The 10,662-nt window shown below is 45.0% G+C and overlaps 2 protein-coding genes across 2 annotated transcripts; both read right to left on the bottom strand.

Annotated features, from left to right (window-relative positions):
- Positions 1–1,123: 1,123 nt before the first annotated feature.
- Positions 1,124–2,291, bottom strand: LOC119282078 (protein LURP-one-related 11-like). Its single transcript, XM_037562427.1, has one exon. It carries the CDS (start codon positions 1,941–1,943, stop codon positions 1,353–1,355), a length of 591 nt encoding a protein of 196 aa, XP_037418324.1. The 5' UTR covers positions 1,944–2,291; the 3' UTR covers positions 1,124–1,352.
- A 5,438-nt stretch (positions 2,292–7,729) lies between these two features.
- On the bottom strand, positions 7,730–8,585 carry LOC119282077 (protein LURP-one-related 11-like). The gene has a single exon (XM_037562426.1). It carries the CDS (start codon positions 8,546–8,548, stop codon positions 7,955–7,957), a length of 594 nt encoding a protein of 197 aa, XP_037418323.1. The 5' UTR covers positions 8,549–8,585; the 3' UTR covers positions 7,730–7,954.
- Between the last annotated feature and the right edge of the window lie 2,077 nt (positions 8,586–10,662).

Raw genomic sequence — 10,662 nt, 5'->3', positions numbered from 1 at the left:
CTTTAATGTCACCACTCACCACTACTACTTTTGCCATGCCACATTATTTTACAATGGTAAATTTGCTAAGCTTTTTGCCATTGCAAAAAAGTTTAGCACTGTTTTTGCAATGCCACTTTTTTTCATAGTTATTTGCCATGTCACTATTATACCTTTTGCCATGTCGACACTATAACTTTTTGCCATGCCATAAACACATTATATGGCAACTTTAGTTTGCTATTCAAAACGAGATGAATTTTTTTGTATTTTTTTCATCAAATTTTACTTTATGGCCATGACAATGTTACCTTTGTTTTTGTTATGTCAATTCTACCTTTTGTTTACATGGCAAATTTAATTAAATCCCCATGGCAATATTTTAAATTTTATTTCCATGGCAAGTTTTTACTATTTATTTGTCATGGGAAATTCAACATTTAAATTTTATTACCATGGGAAGCTTTACTATTTATTTGCAATGGAAAATTAACCTTTATTAATATGGCAAATTTACCTAAATCCCCATGGCAATATTTAAATTTTATTTCCATGACAAGTTTTACCATTTGGTTGCCATGGCAAATTTAACTTTATTTACATAGAAATTTTACATAAATCCCCATGGCAATATTTAACTTTTATTGACATGGCAAGATTTATTATTTATTTCTCATGTTAAATTACCTTTATTAACATGGCAAATGTATCTAAATCATTAAGGCAATATATGTAAATTTAGTTAAAAATACCATGGATTTTTTTGTTATGAATCTGCCATGGTAAATTATTTTTATTGGTGTGATAGAAATTGTTATTTATTTATTTCATTTTTGGGTTATTGTTAAAAAAATATTTTTGCCCATGGAAAATTTATGCGTTTGAAAGTTAATGCATATTTTTAATTAACAAAGTAAAAAAGTGGGATTTTTTTATCACAGGAAAAAAATCTGGAACCTTTCTTCATTTTTTTGCTACTGGGCTTTTTATTTTCAATTCTGGGCTGTTAGTGGCTAGGGAGGCGTTCGCACTGGAGGACTTCTCCCCCAAACGAAATTGTTTGTGGGGGGCGAGGTATCGTACTGAACGACACGTTCGGTCTGGGATGTCCCCGGACCGAACGGTCGGAAGTTATCGAGGTCGTTATTTTTTGAATTTTAACGTTGGCCTTTGAAATGATAAAGTGCTGAACCACTGTGTTTCATGCTTTGAAGAGTTTCTAGATGTTTCACGTGCAAAAAGCTCTCAAACTAACTAGTAGAAACTTCAGTATGTTCGCCAAAATCTCTAGGAGAGTCAGAGTCACCACCGGTTCCAAGCATCGATCACCTGGAGAGAATTGAACGAGAAGAAGAGGATTGCCGTTTCATCCATCACAAGGAGCGGTTGATGAGACCACGCACGACGACCAAACCCAAGACGAGCAGGTGATCCGCCTCGGGCGCCACCGTCAGCGTCAGCACGTCCTCCCCCAGCTCCACCCCCGCCGCCGTCTGCTTCCGTACCACCTCCGCCACAACGGAGCCATCCACGCCGCGAACTCTGTACGCCGGCTTGCGCGCGCAGCTTCCGTCGACCCTGTAACACGTCCCCGCGCCGCCGTTCATCGCGACGGCCGCCCCGCCCTTCTCAGCCCGCCGCACGGTGAACCATGGCGTCGCCTCCTCCTCGCCGCCGTCCTGCGCGCACCGGCAGACCTCCCACCTCGTGAACGTCCCGAAGCCCTTGCGTCTGATCCTGATGAGTGCGTTCCCCTCACGGTCCATGAGGAGGGCCTCGCGGCCGCCCCTGCAGCCGTAGTTGTCGACGCGGAAGGCGACGACGCCGTCGGGGCCGTACACCGCGCAACCATTGCCGTTGAACAGCAGCGACTTCATCCACACCGTGTACGCCTGCCTGCCCTCCTGTTCACCGGAGAAAGAGGTGGAGCAGGGAGAAGAAGAAATGGGCTGGATTTTGGCCATTGTCGAGAAAGATTGCTTTGCTCTGCTGTTGCTGCGATGAAGTAGATGAGATGATTGGGATGGTTTAGCGTCAATGGCTGGTTCCACCTATTTATACATGCACCTTGTTCGTTATCACGTGGCCCGTTTGAATTAGTCTATCGGCGCTGTACACATCACGCGTTAGTATAGAATAGTTCTGCACCCGAGTTGTTTTGCACCGTACCAGTCAGCATTCAGTTAGCGCCACGTTTACATGGTTCATGTATGTGGACTTGGCATTTAGCATGACATGTCGTTTGTTTGGACTTGGTTTATAGTATGACATGGCAATCTAGGGCATAGTGGTTAATGAAATTTGCAAGTGCATCAGAGGGGAGAAAATGGAAGCAGCACACTTTACTTTGCAAACGTAGCCAGAAGAGCAAATTAATCTAAAGCAGCACAATGAGAACAAACTCTAACAGATGCTTCATATCGCTCGGATCGCCGTAATAACAACTCGTATGGTTTTTTTTAGAGAAAAGGCATCAGCCGAGCCCGAGATTGGGCTCGAGCCTAGCCCGGCTTTGAGTTAACAAAACTTTTTTGCGGAAAGAATTAACGAAGCCATCAACCGGCCAGGATTACAAGCACACGGCCTCAGGCAAAGAAAAGAAAATACACGGCGAAAGGTACAAGAAGAGACTAAGCCTCACACACTACGGCAACTAAGCCTCATATGGTGTTTGCAGCCCAAAAACTGGATCTTGCAGAATCGTCTTATTGGCCTTAGCGTCCATAGCATAATTTTATTGGCCCATCCAAATAGTGGGTCACAACCTTCATATTTAGATGCACTGATACAAAGCGAGCTGCAAACCCAATCGCTTCTGCAAGTTTCAGCATGTTCGTCCTCGTTCTTGGCCTCTCTTTCGAAACTGTACCGACGCCACAACTATGTTTCTCACTGGGAAACACACCCCATAATCCCCACCCGTTGCATGCCGGCTGCCCAGCTGCTCATTAATGGTGTCTGTTCTGGCCACCCACCGCTCGGGGCTACAAAAGGCCGGCCCCTCTCCTATACACTTCTCCATTCCATTCACTGGCGCCTCCCCCTCCACTACTCCCATCCCCTCAATGGTGCATCATAAGCGAGATAAAGCCAGCATTAAGCAAGCTTCCCTTTCCACTCATCAAGGAGGAGGGGGAGGTGTATGGCCTAGATGTCTACCGGGACGCTGTTGATAATGCCTTGGGCGTTAGTTGGAGGATGGATGCCGAGAGGGACCGAAGGATTTGGGACCGTGCGCCCGCCCTGGCACCTACGCCGACCATGGCTAATGGTTGGCGTGCAATGAGGCGAAACTGGCCCATTTATTCTCTATTGCAACCCAAAATGTCTTCCTGCGCACATCGTCGGCATGGGGTGAGGCCATCCTCGCTCGTTTCCACGATATTGAGGTGTTCAATGCCACATTCCGCGTCGGCACGTCCCAGGTCTGGAAGTCTCATTGTCGTCGCTGCCATCCTCGCTAGTTTAGTTGTAGGTTTATTAGTTCAATACTAGTAGCTTTATGAATCTAGTTCACGATGTGAATAATTTTCCGCCCCTACCTATGAATGAAATCGGCTATATGTTAAATTTCTGCTTGCTCTACGTGCGTGGGTGGAGAATGGGGGAAGAAATAGTTATAGTCTATGACAAATGGGTCCCACCCACATGGAAATTTTGGAGGCTCTATTTTAGCTGATTCTGAGTTTGCACCTTGACTTGGCAGCATCCAAACTTACGATGAAAAGTCCTCCATACATGTTCTGGAGGCCGCCAATATGACGATTATGCTAGAGTTACTCCTAATTTGCAAACTTGGATCCAATATGCAAGTCACAAGATGTAGCATGTGCGAGTTATTGGACCAATCACAACGTCAATGATGGGAACATCTTACTGATTATTTGTTCTATTTGGTGAGCATATAATATATTTATAAAGCAGGTATGTGTATGCACAACGACCCAACTATATAAGTACTCTTTGTTGCATTGCACCTGATTAAGCTGCTAGCTAAAAAAGGCTATCTAGGTTTGGCGAAAGGTCGATCTAATCCCCATAATTGTTTACACTGTCGTTTTCTCTGATGTCACTCCACAAAGGCCACGCCATGATTTTTTCTTTTCTAAACAGATAGTTATCCACACATGGCTATTGACAAAGTACCAAAATATTAAGCTCCATTCATACGTTTCCATCATCTAGTACCTAGATTAGTTCACGCATGAGCTTGTTTCCTGCAATGTAGTGGCAGTTTGCGGTGATGACCTAATTTAAATGGATACTGATGCACTACATGGATAATGCGGAAGTGAGAACTCAGATATATCTATTTCAGCACAACTAATATGAGAGAAAGTGAGATATTTTAATGGGTCAAATGATTAGCCTATCTCCCAAATCAGAAGAGCAAGGAACACAAGATGGCCGGAGATACAGTGTTAAACAAAGCAAGGGCATGCGTACCACGAAATCGGGAGCCTTATGCGGATTATAATTTAGCATAAACAAAATTGTTGGGACGGGTGTCGTGGTTCTAAGACTGACAGTAGAAAGGGGGGTAGGTATGGAGAGGCAAGATCTCAGCTATGGTGAAGGTGTATACACGGGATTTACGAGTTCAGGCCCTTCTCGGAGGAAGTAATAGCCCTACGTCTCGGTGTCCGGAGGCGGTCGACTGGATTATATGTGTGTGATGTTACAGGGGGTGCGAACCCTTGTCCCAGAGGAGGGGGTGGCTTATATAGAGTGCGCCAGGACCCCAGCCATCCTCCATTACAAGGAGCTTAATGTACATAAAGTAGGGGCGTTACTGGTAACACCAGACTTAAGTGGTATTTATGACCTTAAAGACTACGGAGTGAACGCCTAACCGTTGCAATGCTGAGTGACTCCTGTTCTTTGGTAGGTCGAGTGACTCCTTGAGTGGTCGAGTGGCAATAGATAGGGGTCGCCCGAGTGATATGACTGTCGAGTGAATTGCACTCGACATCTTTGGCTGGGCGTCCCTTGTTGCCTCTTGGACTTCTTCTCTTCCAGGGTAGTGTCCTTGGCTAGGGCGTATAGGTCAGGCCTATGACCCTACCTTAGGTCTGTATCCTCGTCAATGGGAGACTTCTGAAATCATTTAGTGATGACAATTAATCATTTTGATAGAGATCACAAGATGCATGCATACGGAACTACTACTGTACTGGATTACTTTATACGGGACAAATGGAATCTTCGGAAGTGAAGCTTGCTGACCGTATCAGTTGCACTTTTTCTACAAGATGTGATAATAATAGAAATGAAAGTGACACCTCAACGAATGGACCAGATTAATACGAGTCTACAACGGTAGTGACAACCATAGAGCACATGTTTATCATCAAGACTCCGTGCTTGACGTATGGTTGAATGGGTAGGGAGGTGGTTGTACCCTCAACGCACGAGGTATCAAACTACGTGTGTCATGAAGGAAAATATGCATTCCGTATTAGGTGATATTTTCATTAACCATCCGCCTGTGGTGACTATATCAATCTTATGACCCGCCGGCTCAATCTCTTCGAGGCTCATAGGTGTACGTGGATTCATTCATAAGTATAAGTGTAGTATGTGTTCATTCATAAGTATAAGTGTAGTGTGTGTATGTTAGTGTCCGCTGATGTACCATGTTTCTAAAATAAGTGCTTGCAGGTAGGATACGAATGTCATGCAAATAAATTGTATTCTAACCGTTTCTGGTGAAGCATGATCAACCTTGGAACTTCATCGCTGATGAAAGTTTGAAACAAGTTAGCAAATTTAAAATAGAGATATTCCTTAGATAGCAGCCACCGGTGGAAATTCGAGGGAAAGTATGCTTAATCACATGAGGTCATGTTGGCTCATGAGTTAACTGGTCAGATAAGAATATATTTGACCGGGTTGAATGGAAACTGACATATAAGTGGGTAAAAAATATTAGAAATAATATAAATGTGACTTGTGCCCCTTTCAGAACGCAAAATGTGGATTCTCCCCACGTGTGTGCGGCTTTTTCTCTTGTTAAAAGGCCAGAAGTTGTATATCAATCAGCACAAACCCTTACAGAAATTAAAAAAAAATACGAAACAAGATAGCAGATTTAAAAAAAGAGGTCCTTCTAGCAGCCACCCTTGGAAATTCCAAGGAAAGTATGGTTTACCACACACACTTTTTCTTGAGTCAATTGGTCAAATAAGAATGTATTTGACCGGGTTGAAGCTGTCATATAAGTTGGTAACAAACATTAGAATGGATATATGATGTTTGTGCCTTCTTATATGTAAGTTGTTCTGGGAGGTGATTTAGGAATTGCGCGATCCTATTCTCCAATTCAAATTAAAGCATGAACAAAATCATTGATCTTGCTAATGATAAAGTTCAGGAAAATGTACTCGTTAAAAGAACATTTGTAGTTGCTTTAGATGAAAGGTGTCTGACGCTTCTTGCTTTAAATCAATAACGCTCTAGAAGTGGATAGACCAACATAACATAGTCTTATAGAACAAACCAAAACTACAAAGATACATAAGTACCAAATACTAAAACAAGGCCTCGACAATGAGCACCAAACATAGGAATGGGTTCTAGATAAATGTTGCTAGTGATGATCATGGGATCTGACTTTGTCTGTTGATTCAGTGCACATTCCCATGGCCTTCATCTTCCCTAGGGACTCCCACAACTAAAGAAAATAGAGATTTTAATATAGTCAGGTGGATGATTTGGGATGCCCCCTCAATAGAAAATCTGTTGCGGCAATTAGACAACTTCATGGCTAGCATAAAATGCCCTTCAAGCTACGCGTCCAAGATGACCTCTAAGATTCATAAGAATACCAATCACCTCATTCGAAGAGGTTGGGTCCCAAGTGCAACCAGAGAATTCACAAATACATCTCCAAATGATCCGGTCGGTGCATAGTTGAAAATAATGTGATTGGTGTTCTCAGGTTCCAAGCGTAACACACAAGTGCCACCACCCAGGCCATGATGTTTCAGTGGGTTGATGGCCAAGGCCGGGACAATGCCGCACCATTTTGCACAAGAAGACACACACTTTTAGTGGCACCATTGTAGACCAAAGGCACTTAGCATGGCAGATCGAACCAAACAATTATACAAAGATTTAACAGTGTAGTGACCTTACGCTTCCAACTCCCATGAGGCTGTATCAGTGTTGTCATTGAGGGTAACTCAAACCAACTCCCCACGGGGCGATTCCCTATTTCCCAACACTCGGTAAATTGTGGTTGAACTTAAAGTTGATGTTGACTCAGTTGTCTTGCAAAAGCTTGGTAACACTAATTGTAGGCTCAGAGGCTAGGACAAAGAGGTGAGGGTATTTCTCATGAAGGTGTGTTGTACCAAGCCATTTGGTGAACTAGAAAAAAGTGTCCCATCTGTTGCCCACCGCAAATTTAGTATCTAAACTAAAAATCTTCTTGACTCTTCGGCTCCCGCTCCAAGCACGAGATCCTCTAGGGTTATCCAAGAAAGAATTAGGAAAATATTTGGCTTTTAAGATCGTCACCCACAACCCCGTGGGATTATGAGAAAGCTTCCAACACCATTTCATGAGAAGTAATATATTCATCTTCTTGCAAGTGAACAGCCCAAGTCCTCCCAGAGCCTTAGGGTGCAAAGGTCCATCCGTACAACCATATGGTATTTCCTTTTCATGGCATCCCGTCCCCAAAAGAATCTGGCTCTGACTTTGCCAAATTGTTGTTGTGTTCCATCCAAACAGAAAACATTTGTAATTATGTTACCACATGTATAAGTCTACAAGAATTTCTTCGAACAACACTTAATGAAGGGTGAAAAACCATCCACCAAAAAGAGTTTACATGTCCTCAGTTTGGCTAAAAATGTTCCCAAAATGCTTTCTAAATGTTCGTGTGAAACAAACTCTCGGCTACTCTAAACTAGCTGTACAAAATTCAACATTTTCGCTAGGAGAAACCATCGCCCGTTGCATGCATCCATCACAAGGAACGGTTCATGAGGCCACGTACGACGACCAAGCCCAACACGAGCAGGTGGTCCACCTTTGGTCCCACCGTCAGCGTCAGCACGTCCTCCCCCAGCACCACACCCGCCGCCGTCTGCTTCCGTGCCACCTCCGCCACCACCGTGCTATCCACGTCCCGGATTTTGTACTCCGGCTTGCGCGCGCAGCATCCTTCTATCGTGTAGCACGTCCCCGCGCCGCCGTGCATCGCCACCGCGGCCTCGCCCTTTTCGGCCCGGCGCACGCTGAACCACTGTGTCGCCTCCTCGTCCTGGCCGCCGTCTTTGGCGCAGCGGGAGACCTCCCACCTCCTGAACATGCCGACGCCCTTGCCCCTGATCCTGATGAGGGCGTTGCCGGCGCGGTCCATGAAGAGGACCTCGCGGCCGCCCCTGCTGCCGTAGTTGTCGACGCGGAAGGCGACGGCGCCGTCGGGGCCGTACACCGCGCAGCCGTTGCCGTTGAACACCAGCGACTTCATCCACACCGTGTACGCGTGCCTGCCCTGTTGAACTCCGGGGGAAGAAGTAGAGCAGGGAGAGGAAGGAAAGGGCTGGATCTTTGCCATTGTGGAGAGATCAAAGAAGAAGATTGCTCTGCTCTTCTCGGCTGCTGTTGCGATGATTGGGATGGTGGGTGCAGTGGTTGGTTTCATCTATTTATAGATGCTTGAACTACTTTTTTTTATGGATGCTTGAACTACTTTGTTAATGGCAGTCCAGTGTGTGCGTCACGCGTAAGGATAGAAAATAGTGCTGCACCAAAGTTGTTTATGCTCCCACAAGTACTACTGTACTACTCCTAGTCAGCATCCGATTAGCATCACGTTTTGCAAGTGCTTCTAGGGTAGCAGTTCCAACTTGTTTTCCAGAACATCGATCCAATGCATATGGTTGAATCCTGGATCTTATTAAACCGTAATCCAATGCAATACAGAACATGTGTGCACTTGCATCTTCAAACCATGATGGTTTGTCAGAAAATAGATTGTTCTGTTCGGTGAGCATAAAGAAAGTAGGCGCAAGTACTTATCCTTCCTTTAGTTCAGCGTACTATGTTCGGCGAGCATAAAGAAAGTAGGCACGTAGCAAGCTGAACTGAAGCGGTATTCTTGCAAGTTTTCATAACAAAATGCTCCTATCATGTAGAGCTCCTCAAATAAGACAAGTTACAGGTTTAAGTGCTAAAAATGCTCAAAACTTCAAGCATTGGAATCTTTTTCTTCTGTAGTGCCCCTTGAATGGTTTTTTGGCATGAAAACCTGTAACGACCTACAAATTTTGAACAATATTTGATGTTGCAGAGTTTCAGATTTCTTTTGATTTTGTTTTCTATTCTTCTTTAATTTGCTATTCATAAAGGGTGCAGGTGCACCCGGAGCTAAAAAGCCACTCTCTACAGTAGATCGTAAAGGATATATGTCATCACGACGGAGGGCTCTGAACATCACTAATTAGTAATGTCGAGTACGCATAAACCCTACATACATGTTACCATAGTTTGTTTGTACTGGTGAATGGGAACGAAATCAGTGAAACTCGTTCGCAGGGCAGGCACCTCCAAGTGTGACCGGATCATTTGCTTCTTTTTTTTGTCAACATAACAAGAGATGACCGACACGTTGAAGTGTGGACGTGAACAGCGGTGCCCCTAGTTTCTTTGGGCATTTATTTACCTCAAAGAGGAAGAAAGAAAAGTTCTTTGGACGCGTGGAGCAGGCTGACCTTTTCAGTTCTTCTCAATCAAAAAACTATAATATATACTGTATGATGTACATATTGCACTACATCGTAGATCGCTTTTCTTTCTTCCGCTTGAAGAAAGAAAAGGCGACCTTGCCGCCAGGAGTCTCCCACGCCGCCGCCCTCTGGCGGCTCCCCTTCGCCAGCGGCCTCGGTCGTTGGTGGTGGGGGGGGGGGGGTCGCCGGATCCACGCGTGTGGATCTTTTTTTTACTCTAGTAGTTTAGATTTTTAGGTTGTTCATCGTCTTTGCTTCGGCGTCGGCAATGGCGGCACTGAATAAAGTTTCTTCGGATCCTACTCCGAACGAGGCGATCGGTCCTATGGTAGGGGATGGATTTGGAAATCAGTATGTTCAAGTAAGGATGGCGTGGCGACGGCGACATCCTCGTGGTGGACCTGTGTCCCCGGGCTCCGTCGTTGCGATGACGTTTGCTCCAGCGCCAGCGGCGGAGTTTGAGAGGTAGTCCAAGAGTGGATGCAGATTGTGGTCTGCATCAGCGGCATGCGGAAGATGGTGGATCGTGTGCTGGGTTCGTGTGGTTCGTGGATGGCAGGTGTGGTTTTCTCCTCCGGCGTCTTAGTCGTGGTGGGGTGCCAGATCTAGTGTTCGATGGCGTGTCCGGGGTGTTGCCCCAGTCTGATTCATCCAACGGTAATGGTTTCGCTTTTGGTGAGCCACCTTGAAGGTCCACAAAACTACATATCAGCGATGGAGCCGCTTCGAGCTCGGGTGTGAAGGTGATCATCAATTTTTTCCTTTGGTGGCTTCTATGGTGGTTCCAGAGGCAGGTGACGGGCATGGGTGTCAAGTTTAGAGGTTTTTTCGGTCTTGATTGTAATTTTACTTCTTGGATGTTATTTCTTTGTGCGAAGGCTAGCGATTTGTTGTCTTTTCGGTTTTGCCAGGTCTGTTTCTTTTTTTAGAAATGGAGGAGGAC

The sequence above is a fragment of the Triticum dicoccoides genome, chromosome 3B (assembly GCF_002162155.2).
Source record: "Triticum dicoccoides isolate Atlit2015 ecotype Zavitan chromosome 3B, WEW_v2.0, whole genome shotgun sequence".
NCBI lineage: Eukaryota > Viridiplantae > Streptophyta > Magnoliopsida > Poales > Poaceae > Triticum > Triticum dicoccoides.
The sequence above is the reverse complement of the archived record's forward strand: the minus strand, read 5'-3'. Positions and strand labels throughout refer to the sequence as shown.